The sequence below is a fragment of the Rhinolophus sinicus genome, linkage group LG07 (assembly GCF_036562045.2).
Source record: "Rhinolophus sinicus isolate RSC01 linkage group LG07, ASM3656204v1, whole genome shotgun sequence".
In the NCBI taxonomy this organism is placed as follows: Eukaryota; Metazoa; Chordata; class Mammalia; order Chiroptera; family Rhinolophidae; genus Rhinolophus; species Rhinolophus sinicus.
Window position 1 is genome coordinate 51,472,769 of NC_133757.1, and position 22,291 is coordinate 51,495,059.

Sequence of the window (22,291 nt, forward strand, 5' to 3'; positions counted from 1 at the left end):
TTGTAGGAGGAGCGAGGAGCTCCTCAAAGTATGGTACTCTTAATCTCAGGAAGAGAGAAACTGACATGGGAATGGTTCCAAGTCTATGTATATACATACATACATACATAGTAGGAAAAAAATAACAAATGTAGTATACTCGTGTAATAAATAAAAGACACCCATTGGTCAAAATGGTAAAATGTTAAATTTTTTAAATATACTCCCTAACAAATATACATAGCTTAGAAAAAGTGGTGTTAGATTGGGTAACAGGAAGTACTATTTTACTGTGGTTAGGAAATGTATTTATCCAGCTTTCATTATATTTATTGAAGGCCTATGATGTATAAGATACTATATAAGAAATCTGTAAGCTTATGAGGTTTACAGTCTAATTTATGAATTTTAAAAGATAGGCTTTGGATAAGCAGGTAGATAACAGATCCTGAACCTCTTATTTTATTCAATATCATTTATTATTACTATGTGCAAGGCAATTTGGGGAATATAAAGAAGAACCAAACCCAATCCCAGCCCTGAAGGAGTTTCTGGCCAAGGTTGTTAATCAAGCTTGACCATGTTCTCCCACAAGCTGTCATTGGTTAATACTAGGTTAATACCTTTGACCAGGAAAGGTATCAAGCTGGTAAAATGGTTCACCAGGCTGGTCCCCTTGGCCTTCTTTGGGATGTTTCAGACTTGCTAATTTGAATGATGGGATGTTGATTGCATTGAGCATCATACAGCTGGAAAGGCTAATTCAGGCCCGCTGTTGGCAATTCTGTTGAAAAATTGGAAGATTTCCAGAAACGGAATGGTTATGATAACTGCAAGTCCTCTAAAGAGGCTCAATATTCCAGTAAGTTCTTGTAAGTTACTTTTTACTATCCTAGTTTCCTTAACTGAAAATTTTATCCCAACTTTCAGTCACAATAGAAATATTGACTGAGGTAACAAAATTAGAAGCATACCTGCCAAAATATTATCTTTCAGTGTCAAGACCTAGAACTAATTTTTCTCCTTTACCCCCCTTTTCTTTATTATCCACAGTTTCAACGACAAATGTATGTACATATATATGTATATATATTTATATATATATCCAAATTTTCCAAATTTTTATAATTAATGCAGTACAAAAAATAGTTATTCAGAAGTTTCAGTATTTTATCAATTCTTTAGGTAATTTACATACAAGAATAATGACTTTTTGGGAATCCCAGGGAGAAATTTGTAGTTTACTGGTTAGATACGGGCTTGGAACTTGGCTAGGACTTTAGAGATGATATAAAATAACTTTGTGGATTTATTTAATCTATGCATTAATTTAACAAATATTTATCGAGCATCTACTATGTACCAGACACTGTTAGGCTCTGAGGACACAGCTGCCCACTTGGGGCTTACTATCTCATAGAAAACCCAAGCTCTAAAACACCGCCACTCTGTGATTTGCCCAAGAAAACACATTAGTTGGTGGCAGAGATGGACAAAAATCTGGTGTCCTACTTTTATTTATTTTTATTGTTTAAGGTTGTTTATGGTTTATTGAAAATATTAGAGCACAGCAGAAAGATTCAAACCGTGCCATGTGGTGTTTGGAAATTCATTCCGACTGCAGGCTGAATGACCCGCAGGTCCGACAGACTGACTGCCAAAGTCCGAGAGCTTCAGCATTTCCTTAGGGTCAGGATCAACTCCAATGATCTCCTGATCTAGGGCTGAGACCTCATAATTCTCCTCTTCCTGCAGCTTGATGGAGATACCTCTCACGGGGCCGCTGTGAAGCCACTTCATCAGATGAGTGACATAGCCTGCTATCCTGTTGCGGAGCTTCTCACTGGGAATAACGGCGAACTCTTCTCACATGCGCTTGTTGGTGTGTTAGTCGTTGCCCGGGCGCGTGTACGACTTCTCCATGATGACTCAGGCTGCCTTCTCATGGTCGTAGTGCAAACGCGGCCCATCTTGGCAGGTCCCTGGTGAAAGAGCATGGTGTTCAACTTTTAATGGCAAAGGAATATGGGCTTTTGTCCATATTCCTTTGCCACTGGCCCTCTGAGCTGTATATTTTCTTTTTGTATTGAAGATAATAAAAGAAAACCATCTTCGATTAGTTGGGTTGGGCATATTGGTGAAAACTGTTAGTGGTTAGACTGAACATGATCTACACTTCCTTACCCCTGGGAAAGTATAAAGTAGCTCAGTGTTTCCTAAATGTATTCTGGTCAGGTAGCCAGACTTAGAGGAAGTTTCACTGTCTGCATTAAAATAAAAAAATAAAAAAATAAAATAAAATAAAAAAGAGGAAGAAAGAAAATGTATATGCTGATGTAAATTTGCCCACTTTCCTTTCATGGGAGCAGTTCTCCTTTATTCAGAGACTATGTTCTTCTTATTTTGTGGGGGGTTAAAATGTCCTTCTTGAAATAATACATGGTGGGGGACAGTTAAGAATGTTTTTGTCAAAATTAAATATTGACAACTCTGTCAGTCCCCGATCCCCCTCCCCCCAAATTTGAAAATCCAAATGACTGGGAATCACTAAATTACATATTGGGGTAGTTCAAGTTTTTTTTGGATAGCCTGGTGCTGAAAACTGACTCTTTTTTTTTTTTTTAAAGATTTTATTGGGGAAGGGGAACAGGACTTTATTGGGGAACAGTATATACTTCCAGGCCTTTTTTCCAAGTCAAGTTGTTGTCCTTTCAATCTTAGGGGTGGAAGGTGCCACACGATCAGCTTCAAGTCGTTGTTCTTTCAGTCTTAGTTGTGGAGGGTGCAGCTCAGCTACAGGTCCAGTTGCCCTTGCTAGTTGCAGGGGGCACAGCCCGATTTGTGGGAATCGAACTGGCAGCCTTTGGAGTTAGGAGCATGGAGCTCTAACGGCCTGAGCTACCAAGCCGACCCAAAAACTGACTCTTAATAAAGACTCTTTTAGGATGATTAGTGAAAGGACTTTGAGTCTCAAAACAAAAACAGAAAGATCTCTGACCTCTCAGCCACATTTAGCTAATTTTATGATCTTTTACCAACTTCCTTTTTTCTTCAGAATTTCTTGATGCTGAAGCATCCTCCTCATTCATATGAATCAATGGTTTCTCTACTCTGCACAGGGTGCTTTCAAAAAAACCAAAACACCGATAATAGGCTCCACCCCCAGAGATTCTTATTTAAGTGGCCTCACGTGGGACTTAAGTGCTAGGCTAGCTCGAAAGTTCCTGAGGTGGTTGTTACCTGTGCGATGGGAACCACAGGTATGGATGGTGTTTCTTTATTAAATAGCTTCTATGTGTCAGGCACTAGGGCAGTTACACAAATGAACAAGCTGGTCTATGCAATAGAAAAACTAATTAGGAAAACAGGCAAAATGTGACAACACGGTGTGGTCAGTGCTTTTATTTATTCCGTAATTCAACAAATATTAACAGAACACTTAACAAGTGCCAGGGCTGGAGTAAAAGTACGCTCAGTGTCCATTGGGCTACTTGCAAAGACCAGGAAAACTTCCCAGAAGAGGCAGCAACCAGGCAAGGATTTAGAGGAATCCCTCTTAAAGGTCTTCACCAGGTAAGGTAGGGAGGGACAGGATGGCTGCATGTGCTGGGCTGAGAGAAGCTGGAGATGAGATACTGGTTGGGTGTAGAGCTGTTTGTAGCCTTAGAAGTGGACTAAGGAGTTCAGGCTTGATCCAGAATTCATTTAAAAGACATTAAAGGGTTTTCAGCAGGAATGCAAAGTGGGGTGTGGGTGCAGGATACCTGTATTTAAGGTAATACATGCTGTTCAGACACAGCTATCTCTTGGATTTGCTAGACTATTTAAAACGAATGGTTTGATTGATCACCCTCCGCCCTCTGCCCTTGACTGATGTAACCAGACACTGTGACCTTGTGGGGACGCAGTTTCCTGTCAATGAAGAGAAATGATTCCATGTGGCATTTGCAAGGGGGGTGTAGATCAAGGTTTTATTTATTTATTTATTTATTTATTTATTTATTTATTGGGGTGACAATTGTTAGTAAAATTACATAGATTTCAGACCAAGGTTTTTTAAGTGACTAATTGAATATAATTGAATTTATCATGGGTGAGGCCTGGACAAACCAGTTCAGGATCTTCCGCTTACTGCCTCCCTACCCAGTTTCCTTCAGAAGGACTTTTTAAAGTGTCTGTGGATGTGATACCTCTTCTCGGGTTGTTTGTCTGACTTGCTTCAGAGTGAGTGAAAAAATTCAAAAGATCACACCCTTCAGGTTCCCTTCAGCTCCTGAAGCTCCTCTACATTCCTTTGTATTCTTCGGACTAAGGACAAATAGGTCAGACCATGGACTCAATCATCCTAGTACTACGTAGGGACTATAGAACTTTATGGCTAAAACACTCCTTTCCAGTTGGGAACGAAGAGGATTCGCCTAAGGCCAGTGCTTCTCAAATTCAGTGCCAAGAGGCTTCAAGTCAAGTCATGGGTTAAAAATGTAGATTTTGGGAGCCCCACTCCAGACCTACTGAATCAGAATCTCTGGGGTTAGGCCAAGGAAACTGTTTTAAGCACTTATTCCCCAATCATTCTGATGCCAGCGATCTGTGAGCCACACTTGAGCAGTTTAACTGTAGTTAACACTAGTTCTGGCCAGCTGTGGCCACTGGCAGATGTTTTGGGAGAAGGGACGAGGACTGGTCAGAGGAGCCCCTGAATTCATAATTCTTCAGCACAGTCAGCTTGCAAATTGTGCACGATGCTTGGTTTTCAATTCAAGTTACTTCTAGGTTAACTTCTTAATTGAGCTGTTTGGCTCAGCAGAGGACTTGAGATACCACAGATAAGAGCGAGGTTTAGGAGTAAGCATTAAGTATCTCTGGCTGTGTCTTGTTATCCTTTCTAGTCCCACTTATCTGGAGAGCCAGGATTTCTCCAAGGACAAGCAACGTTAGAGGGGCGTATCAATGAGAAAGCAACACATTCCCTTTCCTTGTCATGCCCGTTAGAGAACTTTGTTTATTACGAACCTCAAAACAAAAACCAAACAAACAAAACAAAAACAAAAAAACACACACATGTCAAGATACTGGATAAAGATATTTCTCTTTTCTGTATTTGCCAGGTCCTGAGGTGACAGGCACACAAATTTAGGCAAACAAGACCCATTTCTCTGTAAGGTGCTCTTCACTTCTTGATGCACTGGAAATCTGTGTGGCTGACTCATTAGTGATAACAAGCGTTAGATGCTCATAAATCTCCCACAATTCATTGGCTGAAGACATCTTAAATGTGGACTTTTTGGCTTTTATTGTCTGGTTGCTTCTTTAGCATACTTTAGTTTGAGTGTACAGATTTGGGCTTTTGAAACTTGTTTTTAATTAAGACATGGTTTATTTTTATTGCTTGAGATAAAATGTAGTCTGGGGGACTCAAACCCAAGTTACAAAATAAAGTGCATCTGGGCAGACCATAGGGAAAAAAAGAACATAAAGGCTAAAGTGTCTGCCAGGATTCTTCAATTTATTTAGTAACTTCTTGGAAAATAAAAATTCCAGCACCTGCAGTATTAAAAAAAGCACGCCTTATAAATGTCCTTCACTTTGAAATATCTAAATGAACTAGACTGAATTATGAACTAATGGCTTGTAAAAATTCACCTTGAGCCAGCTACTGAAGATACTAAGTAAAAGAGGTAAAGAGAGACTCTGAGGAAACCCAACCTGCTGTTTGTTTGTTTTATCAGTAATGTAACTCAAAAGTAGCCAAGCCGATGGCGGATGGCGGATCTTTCTTTCCCTGTGTTTTGTTTCCCTGAGCTGAGCCTGTGAATGCCAAGATTTAATCTAAAGAGGTTTGTGTTTTAAAAACTAACAACTAAGTAATAAAACACCTATAAAAGGGGTTTATAATGGAACCGGTGACAGTTTTGAGTGTAGTATTACAACTCTTCTGCTCTCCCTCTCCCTTTTTCTATCCTTTCATCCAACTCTGTGCCCTTTGTCTTCTTAGCTCCTTTCTCACCTTGCTGCCAAGAAACATATAAGTGGGGGCTGCTCACACCCCAAAGGAGCAGACCATCTTTAAAAATTGAAATGTGTACTGTGCTCTGCATTTGCCACAGGGCTGTGTTGCTAGTTTTGTTTGTCTGCGGTCAGTTGCTCTAACAAAGTACCTACCTAGTTTGTACAGGGGTTTCTAATGGGGAGTTGAAGATGCTGCTGTTGCAGTGTCACTGGCATGAGGATGCTGGAGTCAACCAGGGCCGGTAGCCTTGGGCCTCCTCTCCCTGGCACCTTGCATCCCCCCTGCTAGTGCCCAAGATAGCACTGACTCCAGGGACAGACTTCAGTCAACAGGTGGTTTTCCACCCAGGCCACCATGCCTGAAACTTGGTTCTTTTACAAAGCCATAGTTCTCCCCCTCTCAAAGAAATGGCGCCTGGGGAGGGAAACTTCTTACTCAAACTCTGTAGGAGCTATTTCTCTAGCCTACTTTTCCTATTTTCTGAAGTCTTCTCTACCAGCATCCCATCCATCTCCGGGAAGAGCTCTTCAGGCTGGAGGGCGCTGGGAGGCATGTGGGCAGCGTCAGAGTGGCCTCGCCTGGGCGGACAGAGGAGCCCCCAGCCTCCCTCATGTGGGCCTCAGGAACTCGGGGGGCCCAGGGGAAGCCTGGAAAACCGAACTTCGCCACCAGCCTTCCTTCGAGCGCTGGCTAGAGGAGAGGAAGGGCCCCCCAGCGGTCTTCCCCTGACTCCCCCTGCCCCTTAGCACCTCTGCCATTCGGCTGCACCGCCCAAGAAAGCACCCAGAACGCAGCTCAGGGCTCTCTAGCTCCTCGTAGGCCGGGGGAGAGCATCTTGAGGGGCAGCTTCCCCCTTCAGCCCGCGTCTGACATCCCCACTCCCACCTAAGGATGCCGCCGCGGTGCCCTGTCCGCAGTCGCTGAATGTCACTGCTCCCTCTTCCTCCTGATCAGGGTAGACACAGCTCCCGAGGCATTCCCCCACCCCAAAACTGCCGCGATTGCCCAAGGGTGCAAGGCCTGGGCGGAGGACGAAGTTTGGGGCCCACAGCGGCGGGAGGGGGGCGAGTTGGCGAGGACCGCACCTCTCAGTCCCAGCCCTGGCGGGCACACTCCCCGCCTTAAACGGCCCAGGCGTCCCCATCCTCCCGCGGACACCGGCATCCCCGCCCTCCCCCGAGGGCGGCGAGCGGAGCCCCCCAGGGCGGAGGCAGGTACCCCCGGGGCGGGGACTGGGGCGGGCGGGGTCCAGGCTGCGCCCCCGGCCGGGCCGGGCGGGCTAGCTGGCGGTGCGGGGGGAGCGGGGCTGGGCGGCGCTGCCTCGGGCTCTGTGCGCTGCAGCCCGGAGCCGAGGAGGAGGAGGAGGCGGAGGAGGAGAAGGAGGCGGCGGCGGTGGGTCCCGGGCGGGGGGAGCGCGGCGCTGCGGACCCGGGCGGCTGGCAAAGGACGAGGCGGAGGCTGAGGAAGGCAGCGGGGAGACCCAGGCTGCAGCAACAAAGGGCAGCAAGCGATTGGCCGGGCTGCAGGCGAGGTTAGCCGGGGACCGGGGTGGCTGGAGGCAGCGGCGAACGGTGCACGTGCTTGCAGACACGGGCGAGTGTTGAGCCGGGGGGTGCACGCCCGGCGGGTAGGGGCTTGCTCCCCCTCGGCATGGGATGGCAAGGAGGCTGCAGCGACATCGTTCTGACTGCACCCAGCCTGGGGCTTGCAGGGTATGGGGTGTGTGGGGGGTAAGGATGCGAGCCAGGGGGCGGGCGAGTAGTCGCCCGGTACGGGACCGGAGAGGGTGGAGGAGGGGGCGGGATGGAACGCTCCGGGCGGCGCGCCCGTCCGCCCGCTACGGCGCCGGAGCTGGTGACTGAGAACCTCGAATTTTAACTTCGCGTGCCCGCCCGCGCGCGCCCGCCCGCACCCACCCCTAAATCCTGCGGCCGCCGCCAGCGATCAGCTCTCACACAAACTTTAGCTGCGGGCTAGGGGGTTTGGGGTTGAGTGGGGGAGGGGAGAGGGAAAAGGCCCTCTGATTGGCGTGGTCGGCAGCCAATAAGGCCAAGCGTCTCTGCAGCGAGTAGACCCAATCCATTTATAGAGGTAAAGGGGGCGGGTAGGTGGAAGTAGAGGTGGCGCGGTGTCTGGGAGACAGAAAAAAGGCTGGACCAATAAGTGCCCAGAAGAGGCGGGCCCAGCGGTCCGTTGATTGGTACTGGCAGTGGACCCACCCCTGGGGTGGTGCCGGAGGGGGGGGATGCTGGGTCGAGGGGTGTGTCTATGCGGAGGCGAGATGACCGGCAGGAACCTGCCCCAATGGGCTGCAGAGTGGTTAGTGTGTGGGTGACGGACAGACCCGCAGGCCAACGGGTGGCCCTAAGTGTCTGCGGTCTTGTCCAATGGAGCAACGCCGGGGCGGGGCCGCGGCTCGGGTTTAATGAGACTCCATTGGGCTGTAATCAGTGTCATGTCGGATTCATGTCAACGACAACAACAGGGGGACACAAAATGGCGGCGGCTTAGCTCCTACCCCTGGCGGCGGCGGCAGCGGTGGCGGAGGCGACGGCACCTCCTCCAGGCGGCAGCCGCAGCTTCTTTCTCAGGCAGCGGCAGCGCCCCCGGCAGGCGCGGTGGCGGTGGCGCGCGGCCAGGTCTGTCACCCACTCCGCGCGTTCCCAGGGGGAGGAGACTGAGCGGTAGGGGGCGGAAGAGGGGGGGGGATCGGGGGCTGTGATGCCCCTCCCACAGGCCTCTGCGCGAGGGTCACCGCGGGGCCGCTTGGGGTCAGGTTGCCCCTGAGCGTGACGGTAGGGGGCGGGGGAAAGGGGAGGAGGGACAGGCCCCGCCCCTCAGCAGGGCCTCCAGGGCAAGGGGCGGGGCTCGAGGGTGGAGGGGGCGGGGCCATATCAGGGTAGGGGTGGGACTCCGGTGGTCGGAAGGCGGGGGTTTGGAGGGATTTTCTGAGTGGGAGTGACCTGGTTGGAACGGTTGGGGGCCAGCTAGTTTCTGGGAAGTACTGCTAAGGGGGTGGGTGGAAGGGGAAACTGGAGGTGTGCAAGCAGGTGCAGAAGGGAGAGTACGAAGAGGTGCAGTATTGGAGATGTGGAAGGGGAATGAAGGGTACGTGGGGGCAGGTGGAATGATGCGGAAGGGTGAGATTGCAGGTATCTGGGGTAGAGTAGGAATGTGTTTGGGTACGGTGGATGAGGAGAATTGAGAAGGCAGTGCAGAGTAGGTGTTGGATTAGGGGAAGTATGGGGGGAATGTGAGGAGCAGGTACAGTTGCTGTGGTGGGAAGGGAGTTTTGGAGTGAATCGGCATGTTGGAATAGAAAGGTTTGCTAGCTTTGGGGTATATGAAGCGTTGAAATAACATGGAAGATGGGATGGATTTGCTTGGGAGAGTCTCTGAAGGATGATAAAGACAGCAGAGCAGACGTAAATGGGGAGGGGGGCTACTTAGAACGTGTAAAATACAAACTGGTGGAGAATCTCCCGGAGCCAGAGGATTCAGGAGGGTGGGAAGAGGCAGCAGGTGTGAAGAAAGATGGGCGGAGCTGGGCAGTAGGTTTGGGTGGATATGATCCGGTGGACTGCACCAGGAGCGAGGATGGCGCTAAGAAAGGTGTTAGTTTGGGAGACAGGGTTGTTTGATAGGCTGGATTTCTTGGGTGAAACTTGAGCTGGAATCTTGAAGGTGGGGCAGGAGAGGGGGAGCAGGGTGTCTGCCTCAGGAAGACTTTGGTGTGGGCAGAGTGCAGAGCGGTGGGAGACTAAGGGCAAAAAAGCAGAGGATTAAATTACAAATGCCCCATGAGGGAGTTGAACCCCTGCAATTAGGAAAGGGTATTGGAATATGATAAAGAGACCGATGAACCAAGTATGTTTGGGCTGGAGGTGCCAGGAAATTCAAGGTAAAGAGTGTATGAAGACTCTTCCATATGGACAGGATGTAGAAGTATCAAATGGGAATTAGTTATGTTGGGGTAGAGTTCTAGGGTGCTGAAAGGTGTGTGTTTCTTTTTTCTTTTTTTTTATGATTGAGTAAAGCACATTCTTGCTGTCTTGTGTACCCTATATTTTCTGGGATAGCCCTGAAATAATACACTCCACTCTTTTGCTATTCATAAATTCTTCACACATGTATCAAGATGGATTGGGACAGTCTTTTTTTTTTTTAATGTTTTTAAGAAGGAAAGATTAGCGTTGCATGTTTCAGTAAAGGATAAGATTCTTACCTGAGAACTTCTACTTAGGGTTGAAGGTTGGGTAGGTAAAGTAATGGTTAAAAAGAAAAGAAAAGATAGAGACAGAGAAAGGTTTGAAAATTAAAAGAGGAACTTAGGCGAATGACTGGCTGGTGGTGATGACGTGGTCGGTAGAAGTTTTGTCTACCAGCCATCCCCAGGCCTCTGAGGAGGTGGATGTTGTGTCATTGCCGCTATACCATGTTTGTCTCATGCACTGCTTGTGAAGATAAGGTGGAAACTGTCAGATGTAAAGCATAATGTGAAGGAAAGGTAAAACAGGGTGCGTATTGGAAGGTAGTTGAAGAAGTCTGATAAATACTTCTAATGTACTTAAGAAACTTGCATGGACTTTCACATACCAGTCAAAAGAAGACTGAACTAACTGATCTGACTTTGTTAAATGCTAGGATACCTAACAGGTGACTTTTCAGTCACTTAGATCTACAAAATACCTTCAGTTTTCCTGTATACAGATGCCCGTATTTGTATAAAGTCAGAGAAAAGGAAACTGTTTTATGAAAGTAGGGATGTGTGAGCTCTTTTTGTGATCAGCCTTTGATTGCAGACTGGTAAATGGTACATGGATGGGAGAAGTGTGATGAAGGGATATTTCTTCCCCAGAATGCTTTAATTTGCATTTCTGAAGCACCTTTAAGCACCTTTTATAGAACTCCCACCGTCTTCCACAATTTTGGTGTTATCCATTGCACTGTTGTTAGATGTTTGAGTTGTTTCCGGTTTTGGAGAAATTGTGAACAAAGCTGCTCTGAGTGTTCCTGTACTTGTCATCTGGTGCACATGTGTACAGGTTTCTTGAAGGCGTACACCCAGGAATGGAATTGCTGGTTCATAGGCAGGACGGCATTTATCTTGGTTTATGCCTGCTGTCCCAGTGTAATTATTAATAAAACACCTTTAATTCTCCAAAGTATCTGCATTTGGATGGTGAGTTGTATGGTCTCCCTAGTCACAGGGTGAGGCTTGTCACCAACTTTACTAGCTAACAGTCAACTGTTTTCCAAAGTGTTATACCAGGTTCCACTCCCACCATTGGTGTCTGAGAGTTCCCATTGCCTGTCCTCTCCAACTGTCTTGGTTAGCCTTTCAAATTAGCCGATCTGGTCAACTTTGCATTTACCTGATTAGGAACCAGACTGAACAGCTTTTCATATATTTGTTGGCTATTTGGATTTCTTAATTTGTAAAGTGCTGTTCAAGCCTGCCCCCTATTTTGTTTTTCAAATTGGGCCTTGTGTCTTTTATTGCTATTTAGGAGTTATTTGCTCTGGAATCAAATCCTTTGTCATGTGTGTATGTTGCAAATAAATGCCTTCTTCCATTCCGTGGTTTGCCATGTCACTCTCTTTATGGTGTCTTTTAAATGAACAGAAGTTCTTAATTTTAATGGAGTCAAATTTATTGGTCTTTTCTTTATGGTTAGTGCTTTTTGTGTCTTGTTTTAAGACTTTTCCTACCCACAGGTCAAGTAGATATTCTCCTATGGTGTATTATCTTTTAAAAGCTTTATTGACCTTAAAAGATGTATGATTATGAGTAAAATACACTCTTCATGACCTCATTCTCACCATTCCAAATCTATTTTTGTTTTTTGTTCACTTTCTGCTGTTCTCTGTCTTGAATTTTTACTTCTCTGCAACTGTAACTAAGAGCCAGGTGCCGACTTCTCTCTTAGGAGAAAATGGCCATATAGACAGAAGTTCAGCCAGATTAGATTTTACAGGTCTCCAGCTGACTGTATTGCCCTTTTTCCTTTTATGAGCTAGCATTTTATAGTGTTCCTGTTATGTGTCTGCCACCATCCTTGGTTCTTTCATATTTGTTATCTCAATTATTCCTCTTTACAGTTCTGTAAAACAGGGACGTATTCTCATTTTTACAGATGAGAAAACTGAGACATTGATTAAATAACACATCCAATATCCCACAGTTTAGGTAGCTAGCAAAGTGCATACTTGATTCCTGAACTCCAGATATATCCTATCATAGCACACCTCCTTCTCGCATAAGATTCCAGAACATGTTTGATAATATCTAAAACCAATGAGAATAACTTTATTTTAATAATAACATGTCCTAATTAAAGCACACACAGAGATAATTATTGTGAAACTGGATAAAATTATTGATCTCTCTGTGTATAAAAAATTAAATTTTAAGTAGGTAAAGTAGTAGACAGTGGACTTTAAGTGGTCCTTGGATGGGCAGTGGGGGTTCTGAAAGCCCTTGAAATTGGATGCAAATGTCTGTATGTACATGCGTTCATTTTAAAAAACATCTATAATTTTCTTGAGATTCTCAAAGGGGAACCCTAATTTATTTTCAGGCTATACTGGATATCCTGTTTGAAGACATCTGTGATAAAGTTAAATGATCTGTGTTTTCAAGATAATCTTTTACAAGTTAAGATGTCAGATTTTTTCTTAATACGTTGTTCTCAGTCTTTGTCATTAAAACCTGGCTGAAGCTAACTTGTAATTATGAAGAAATCTAGGATTGAATAGAAATATTCTAAGGTCAAAAAAAAAAAAAGACACTCTAAATTTAGTTTATTATTTCTTAAGCGAAAGTGCTTAGTTATAATATCATCATTACTAATCAGTGTATCCTGGCTCCAAAGGCCTGATGACTTCAAATGACTTTTCATCTTGTCTCTAAAATCCTCTGTTTTACAAGGGATCAGATTTCCTGTGAGGTTCCTAACGGTGTGATTAAAGTTTAGAGACTGAAACTATTGAGCACTTAAATGCAGGGCTGACTGTGTCAACCTAATTCATGGGCTTCGCCAGGAGATTTGGGACATGTCTCTACTATAATTTATGGTGATGATATTGAAACTAATCTTTGCTAGGGATTATGGAAGCCATAATAGTTTATTGATGGTTCCATTATTGTTTGTTGAAGCAGATTTACACAATTATAGTTTAATGACATAACAAGGATATTGTCAACTAGGAGAGCATGACATGAAAAATTAAACTTCCAATTAATATAATATGTATTAGTTGAAATGATAATTTTCACGGTGATTTAGCCTCTTAGAAATCCTTGGAAAACATTATTAGCTTATGAATTGAAGACTGTCTATGTTAATTAGTAGTGAGAAAGAACTTCGTATTATTCTAAAAAGAATTCAACTAACATTTATTGAGTGCCTGCTCTGGGCTTGCTGCTGAGTTAGACTCATAAATATAAGTTAAACCAGATTGATGTTTGGAGAGATGAAATACTGGTTGCTTTTGTTTGTTACTTCAGTCATCCTACCCTCCAACCTTTACTGGATGGTTACTATTGCCAGCGTGATTCAAGCATTGCACAAATCTGTGTGTGCATACGCGGGCATGCCACGGTGCCTTATTGTGTCACTACTCCTGCAGTGGCTTCCTGTTACTCCAGCTATCATGTTTTCATGCCTCAGCCTAGCTTTTGTCACAGCCAACTTTATTTTTTATTCTTCTTCCATACATACCCTCTCTAGGCATGCACATGGACTCTGTGTCCCTTTGTGTGACAGTTCCTTCTTAGCTTCTGTGCCTTCTAGATTTCCTTCATTCATTCACTGATGAGTTCATTTAGCAAATAGGCATCAAACCCCTCTTATGTTCAAGTTGTGGTCCTGGGAAATCTTGGGACATACCAAGGTGAATCAACTATGAATCCTGTTCTTAAGAATTTTACAGTCTATTAAGAAAAATGAGATCAGTACACAAATAAGCATAACACAAAGTGGGAAGTGAATGCTAAAATAGTAGGAAAGCTAAAAGCTTCCTGTAAGACAAAGAGTAGTAGGCTGCTAAGAAGCTGTTGTCTACATGGGGTCATGAAGGCTTTGAATTTGGGTGCTGAGACGGCAGTGATTCAAGTTGTGCCGTCTTTCAAGGGCTCATCCCTCCAAGGGCTGTTCTGCCCATCCTCACACAGCAAGGTGAAGTCATGGTTGTTTCCAGACCTTTCTCCTTTCTTTGAAGTGAAATCTCATGGAGAAGCCCACTGTGTATAGAACAGTTGAGGTGGAGGTGCTTTGTTTGGTACAAGAGGTTAATGGTGGTCCTAGCGTTTGACTCACAAGAGGCACCGGTAGTGTAAAGCCCAAGGCACTTTCTCACAAGAGATCCAGGGAGCCTAGTTTGAAAACCAGGGGAGAGACAGGAAAGGTTTAGATTTTAACCTCTGAATTAAAGTTCTTCATGACTTAGTGGTCTGAGGTCTTGACCAAGTCAGGGCTAGTTTTCCTTTTGCAAAATGGGCAACAATGCTATCTTTATCTTGCAGGGTTGTTTTAAGGTTTCCTGATAATCCATGTAAAGTGCCTGGCTCACAGTAGTTGTCAGAAAATGGTTGGTGTTATTATGGTTCAATTTAGTGCTTTGTTTCTTAAAAAAGAATTGACTGAGGCAAAATTCATATAACATAAAACTAACCATTTTAAAGTGAACAATTCAGTGACATTTAGTACATTCACAGTGTTGTGTGACCACCACCTTTACCTAGTTCCAAAACCGTTTCATCAATCCAAAATACCTCCTCCCCCACCCCGGCGCGCTTGCGCGCGCGCGCACACACACACACACACACACACACACACACACACAAGGCCCTACCAATCCGTGTTCTATTTATGGATTTATCTATTCTGGGTGTGTCATATATATAGAATTATACACATAACCTTTTGTGTCTGGCTTCTTTCACAACATGTTTTTGTGGTTCACCCACATGGTAGCATGTATCAGTATCAGTACTTAGTTCCTTTTCATGACTGAATAGTATTCCGGCGTATGGATATATACCACATTTTGTCATCTGTTGCTGGGCATTTGGGCTCTTTCCACTTTTTGTCTATTGTGAATAGTGCTATCATGAATATGTGTATATGTACTTATGTGAGTCCCTGTGTTCAGTTCTTTGGGGTATATACCTAGAAGTGGAATTGCGGGGTCATAGGGTAGTTTTATGTTTAAGTTTTGAGGAGCCACCAAATGGTGTCTAATTACATCTTACCCACATAGCACCCCTCAGAGGGCTGCACACCCACACAACATCTTGCTAAGTATTTGTTGGTTGTTCTTTGATTAGTATTTATAACCTCACCTCCCAACTCACATATTTTGGGCCTCCAGCATTGATTTTAGGGGAAATAGACTTGCTAGTTAACCAGTATCACCATGTGGACGATGTTTGATGTTGTCAGACAGCCGTTATTTGTGAACCGAGGATGCTATTTTGAGCAACTGTGCCAGTCTGTGCTGGGTGGTTATAGAGGGAAAGAAGTTAATGTCCCTTTCCGTAAGCAGTGTACGTTCAGTTTCAGAAGATACTGTTAGGATTTGTGGATCCTCACCCAGTTACATAATAGGCTGTGAAAATATCCAGGAGCATATAAAAGTGAGAGGGCTAAAAATAACTGTTAGCAAGTAAAACTGGAGATGACAAAGGAGTAAACTCTATTATTAATCTTTATTTTTTCTACCACTGTTTTTGGCTCATCCATAATCTCATGACTCGAGTGTTATGACATTGATTTTGAAACAACACACAGCTTTAGTAAAAGCTTGGAGGAGGCTTCACATACTATTTATGATCCAGGATATATTTTGACTTTTCTTATGCTGACATGAATATTTCTGAATAGTGTTGATATTTATGTAATAGTAATGAAGCCAAAAGCTCAGTGTCGGACTAAGCATTTCTCTAGATCTGTTTAGAATGGTTTGAAATGAATGGTGTAAATAGTGTTTTATTATAAGCCTGTATGATACAACCATATAATTTACTGATATTATTTTGTAGTTAAAAATAAAACGATTCAAAACCTCAGAAAATAGAATAATTTAATTTGATGTAGCAGGAGTCCCCAGAATTAATTTGGAATGATTCACTCACTTTTTGGTAGACTTTTAGTCCAACTTTCAAGTTTTTATAGAAAAAAATGAAAAGAGAATAATGATTTTTAGGATTGAACTGATAGAATGTCCTATCTTTGTAGGAACAAATCCTAGTGCTCTGAAAAAGAGAAGTTGTGGGGCTAATTCCAAATTGGGGGCGAAAAGCCATTTCTGTTTGGCTTTTGAATGAATTAGGTATTTTTTTTCCCTGTAGATTTGTCTTTCTAGTTAGATACTGCTTAGACTAAAATTAAATTGGTTTTCAATCTATTCTCTTAGCATATCCCAATTTACAGTGGGGCCAGTGGGATCTCAGAAACAAACCAGCATAGGATTAAAAAATTTGCAGTGGATAATATACAAAATGGATAATATACATGTGTTTAGTTGAGAATTGGCTACTGATAAGAGACTTCTGATTTTGCTCCTCTCCTAGCTGTGTATGTGTGTTAAAAAACACTGATTCTGCTTATAGCAAAGAGCTGCTGAGTTACATCTGCTTCTGCCTAATTAACTCCATTGGTTGGTGTCAGATGAGAGCTAATTTTGAGATTAAATTGAGTGGGGTGTAGTCTCGGGCTGAGGAGGGGAAGAAGGATCTAAGGTTGCTTGGTTGTTTTGTATAAGATAACTTGCAGTTATTCACAGGGTTGTTTAAAATTTATTTACTTTTTGTCTCAGAAGTAAAAATGATCAGTATTGTCCTAAAACATGACTTGTGTGAACCCATACTTACGGTTGTGGAAACTGGTACCTCCTTCTCTTAGGTGCAGGTATTGGCCATATCTTAATGGTCCAATCAGTACCTAGATGCCAGGTGACCTTTGGGACAAATACTGAATGTTGCCTGGGAAAGTTAATACTGACTTTTAAACAATGTTTGATTCTTCACATCCCCTCCCTGCCCCCCCCCCCCCCCGCCCCGAAAAATGTTATACCTACCTGGCTATTTGAGTAATAGTGGGATTTTCTTTTTCATGATGAGATTCTTTCTTAGGCTCTATCACAAACCTGTATTTTAACACTTGGAGAACAAGTCTGATCTTAAAGGAGTGCACATTTTATCTCTCTAGTCAGTTGCTCTGGGGCTTCATTTCTTGTCCCGGTTCCCCTGTTCTTAAATATTTTTTACGTGTATGAGAAAGTTAATGTATCGGTGGATGTAGTGTACTCATCACTCATTGCAACTCTGTGTAGTGAGTATAGTTGTGGAGCCATGGGTGGTGCTGAGTTGAGGGGACGTCCTCATGCCCACATTGACAGTTACTTTTTTTTCTTTTGGCAGATTTGCCTGAAGATCTGGACAATCTTCTTTTTTGTCATGGACTGTTAAAACATTTGGCGTTCCAATTCTGGTATTTTTCCTTATTTTATTATATTTTTAAGATATAAAATGTCAGTCTTCCTGAAATGTGTCGGTAATAGAGATGAATGATTCTTTTGATTATGGGTAAGGATTGTGGTAACTGCTTGTCATGAAGGTATATTTTTAGTATTTATTAGTTATGAAATGTATTTTGTTTTAATGTATGTTTTGTATGTTCATTTGCTTGTGTAACCGAGATGCCTGTAAGCAACTTTGCAATATAGGATACTTTTCTGTGACTTCTTTTCCTGCTTCTTACAGTTGTATTTTGTGCAATCAAATTAAATTAGTTGATTCAGCCTGAATAAATGATGAAAGATGAAATAATTACTTGGACACAGTGAAATGCCTTCTAATGAAATTTTAGCCCAAAACCATTTTGGTTTGGAAAGACCAGCTTCCTGTTCTAAGCTTTCTAACACAGAATGATTCCTGTACTTTATCGTGAAAGTGGTTGCGCTCTGAAAGCCAATGATTTCATTCCTAAACACACCATGTTCCAACTCTAACATTTTTGTCAATGATTTATATAATGACATAGAGGGAAGTGCTTATTAGATTTGCAGATGACAGATGACAGAATCAAAATTCAAAACAATCTTTAATAGGTTGGAAGATAGACTCAAGCCAACGAAATGAACTTGAACTGTAATAAAATTTAAATCCCAGCATTTAAATTTGCACAAGGAAGGGGATGGAAAGACTTGACAGCCTTTTTGAAAGAAGATCTGGGGTTTGTAGTTGGACGGCATGCTTAGTATGAGCCAGTTGTTACGAAAGTTCACGTAACCTTGGATTGCATTTATAATTGGATAATGCGGGGGCAGCCAGTTAGCTCAGTTGGTTAGAGCGCATTGCTCTTAACAACAAGGTTGCCGGTTCAATCCCCGCATGGGCCACTGTGAGCTGCGCCCTCCACAACTAAATTGAGGCAGTTACTTGACTTGGAGCAGATGAGTCCTGGAAAAACACACTTAAATAAATAAAAGTAAAAAAAATAAAATTGGACAATGCCTGAGCTGCCAGACTTTAAGATGGACATTAGCCACTAGTGAGCAACCCAAAGAAAGAGGTGCTTGGAAACCATGCGATATATGAAGTGTTAAGGAACTGAGAGATGAGTGGTCTAAAGTGGGCTGGAGGTAGAATGGGGTTTGACTGGAGTGGTTTTCAAAAGATACTTGTTTTGAAATATTCGAAAGCTGGTCATATTAAAGAATAAGAATTTCTTGGGGTGGCGGGTTAGCTCAGTTGGTTAGAGAGTCGTGCTAATAACACCATGGTTGCTGGTTCGATCCCTGCATGGGCCACTTATGAGCTGCACCCTCCTTAAAAAAAAAAAAAAAAAAAAGAATTTCTTGAGATTGTTCCACAGGAACTAGGACTAGTGGGCAGAAGATAAATTTTGGCCTCAGCGAGCAAGAAATACAAGTAGAGCTGTATAACAGTGGCGTGAGCTGCCTCAAAAAGCGACACGCTCTCACTTGCTGGGTGTATTTTGAGATTTTATGGCTCATCTGTAGGGATATTGAACAAGGGATTGTTTACTGGAATAACTAGAGGTTGGACTGACTGAACTCTAAGGTCCCGTCAGCCCCAAGTTTCTGAATCTGAGGGGAAAAAAATGGGGTGAACCTATAATTTACTGATGAAAAGGAGGGAGAGTCCTTTTTAAGTTGCTTCTTTCAAACTGACTGAACAAGTGTAGTTCAATGGTTCAGTGTTTTAGCCACAGAATCTTTGTGAGCAAATGTCATATTCTCCAGGGTATCTGGCTGAAGTTTTGAGGAAAACATTATTTTCCTTTTTAAAGGTACATTAAATCTAAATAGCCAGAGATAACTTTAATTTTGTATTTTGTAAGACTTTTTTCAGAGTGTGTATGTAGACGTCACATTTGATGGAAGTGATGACTGTATATTGAATATTAGATACTGTGTGCACTTAATTCTCTCACCAATCCTCTGAGGGATATGTTATTATTGCCCTACTCCCAGGCCAGGGCCCTTTCTCCCGGTGCTCTTTGCAGGTGTACTCAATACCAGATTAGAGATCCAGGGTGTTTTTATGTGCAGGAGGAGGCTCTCAGAGCAATACCACTGTCCACCTGGAATCAGATTTGTATGAATCTTCCTTATATTAAGCTAACTAGGTACTAAGATACCTAGAATGCTACATTGTTTAAAAGGTAAAGGGTTATGTTACTATGTTAGTTTCAGTTTTCCAACCTGTTGGTTAGAGAGTGTCACAGACCCTTTTCAAAAGGATGGGAGAATGTGATTCTATAGAAGTGGCTAGATGGGAAATTTTCTTATGAGACTTGAGAAATATTGTATCCAGCTGAAGTAGAAGAATCAGGATTATTGCTCTTTTATAAGTTTTAAGATTTCTTAAGTTTAATGTACTTCCATCAAATTTTTTGTATCATAGACTAATTCTTTGATGTTGATTATATGTTTATGATAGACGTATATCTTGAACCACCTTCATGTAATTGTATTAATTTCAATAAAGGTTAACCATTAAATATATAACTTAGATGTGATCTCTTAAATGCCCCATAAATGATTTCATATAAATAACAAGTGGAAAAAATCCTAAAACAAAAAATTCTTTCTCAGACTTAGACCCAATTTCTGATTGGAAAATATAGTCACTGTGGCTTTGTTACATTATACCTTCCTGTCATTACTTCTGGGGTCATTTTGCATCAGAAAAAAAATAATATTAAAAGAATCCTTTTCGTTTATTTTTAAAAGTTCTCTTATTAAGAGCCTTTCTCCCTATTTATCCTTTAAGGTCTTGATTTCCTTGTTCAAGATGTTCTTCACCTGAATGCAGTCTTTCCTGTTGGTGAAATAAGACAACTATCAACACTGCCTGTTTGTTCTCTTTTTAATCTCTTAAGGATGGATGTTTGTAAGATGTTGCTTAGTATGGTCTGGAATACTCTGCCCATTTATTGAATTGTAAGTGACTTTTAAATGCGCAAGTTCTGTTAAATACAAGGAGAACCTCTATGGGTAACTTTTGTATTGAAGAAGTCATTTGTCAACCATGGTAAAACTTGCAAACCCACTTTATACAGAGTGGATTCTTGAAGCTATACAGAAAATAAAAAAGCAAAAGCAAAGGCCCTCTGAAGAGAGAATCTGCCATGCAGTCAGCACTTCCCATGGGTTGGATAAGAAGACCGTCTCTGAACAGCTGGAACTCAGTGTTCAGGATGGCTCTGTTCTCAAAGTCACCAACAAAGGCCTTGCCTCCTATAAGGACCCAGACAACCCTGGGCGCTTTTCATCAGTTAAACCAGGCACTTTTCCTAAGTCAACCAAGGGGTCTAGAGGAACATGCAGTGATCTCCGCAATGTGGATTGGAATAAACTTTTAAGGAGAGCAATTGAAGGACTTGAGGAGCCAAATGGCTCCTCCCTGAAGAACATCGAGAAGTATCTCAGAAATCAAAGTGATCTCACAAGCACCACCAACAACCCAGCCTTTCAGCAGCGGCTGCGCCTGGGGGCCAAACGTGCAGTGAACAATGGGAGGTTACTGAAAGACGGGCCGCAGTACAGGGTCAACTATGGAAGCTCAGATGGCAGTGGGGCTCCCAAATACCCCAGCGCGTTCCCATCCTCGCTCCCACCTGTCAGCCTTCTACCCCATGAAAAAGACCAGGTAAGTGAAGAGAGAATGCCAGTGCATTCTAAAGATTGCCAATTTGACTTGTACAGTTGAAGTTAAATTCTGTATGGCCAAAAGTTCTGAGTGAAGTTGGATAACATCAAGTGTTTTGCCTGAGAGCACGCTTTCGTGTTTTGAAATGTACATATTGACTTATATATAAAGTGTTCTATAGTGTTTTATAGCGTATTGAGGGCTTCCTCATCGGTCAACTAAAAATTTAACGTGACGATTATGCGATTTGTTTTTTAAACTTTAGTTGTTAACCTGTGAGTGCTTGAAGGGACCATGATAGGTAACTTGAATCCCCCTTCCTCAAGGCAGGAGCACATATACGTAGTCTTGAAAATCTAAGAAAATCCACTGTATGTTTTTCTCTTTTATCATTTATCTTTATTTTTCAGCTTTATTGAGTTATAATTGATATTTTTTCTCTTTATTATTTTCAGAGAAGAATTTATAGATTAATTATTTTTTATTTTTATTTTATTATTTTTTAGATTAATTATTTTAATACTGGAATTGTTTTAATATGTGACCTAAATCCTGTCTATTTCAATTTGAAGTCATTTATTATTGTCTACTTCTCAGTGGGTGAAAGTGAATGTTTATTTTGTCTCTTTTCTTACACTCTGGTGTTTCTCTGGGCCTTCTGTTATTGCTGTAGTGTTTATACATATATAGAAGATATCGCCCTAAGTTAATGCTACAATTGTAAGTCTTTGGTTGAGTAGGATTTCCCTTTGTTTTGTTTCAAAGCTATTGAAATTACTGCCCAAACGATAACCAAAGTAGAGTCACAGCAATTTGTTTGTAATAATCCAAGCCCTTCAGCTTCAGGGCTTGTAGTCTGTCCTGTGGGCCAGTGGATACGTTGATACCAGTTAACTTTTCATCTTGTAAACCATTACCCATTGTTGATGGAAAGGGTAGTTGTACTGTTAACTGCATTTTTAGAAGTGATGGAAACACACTGTTAGGAACAGTTGTGCTCCTTCCTGATGGTGTGTTTTTCCTCTTTGGATACTGCCAACCTAAGATAGACCCTGCTTCTCTCTCAGGGCTTTAAGCTGATAGGGACCCAGCTCTATGAGCTAATATAGAACCCTAGC

General features: G+C 42.6%; 1 protein-coding gene and 1 pseudogene across 8 annotated transcripts in view; one reads left to right on the forward strand and one right to left on the reverse strand.

Annotated features, from left to right (window-relative positions):
* Window positions 1-1,559: 1,559 nt before the first annotated feature.
* Window positions 1,560-1,949, reverse strand: LOC141572805 (small ribosomal subunit protein eS17-like; annotated as a pseudogene).
* Window positions 1,950-7,382: 5,433 nt separating this feature from the next.
* Window positions 7,383-22,291, forward strand: part of KAT6B (lysine acetyltransferase 6B) — a 174,588-nt gene continuing 159,679 nt past the window's right edge. For 3 of the 8 annotated variants that reach the window (XM_019745946.2, XM_074339633.1, XM_019745948.2), the window contains exons 1-3: window positions 8,293-8,628; window positions 17,415-17,484; window positions 20,295-21,173. In XM_019745946.2, coding sequence (XP_019601505.2) covers window positions 20,553-21,173 — 621 coding nt within the window. In that variant the 5' untranslated portion in view covers window positions 8,293-8,628; window positions 17,415-17,484; window positions 20,295-20,552. Of the gene's footprint in view, window positions 7,521-8,288; window positions 8,629-17,414; window positions 17,485-20,294; window positions 21,174-22,291 lie in introns of those variants that run through there. The other 5 variants (XM_019745942.2, XM_074339632.1, XM_019745944.2 and 2 more) reach the window with 4 other exon arrangements.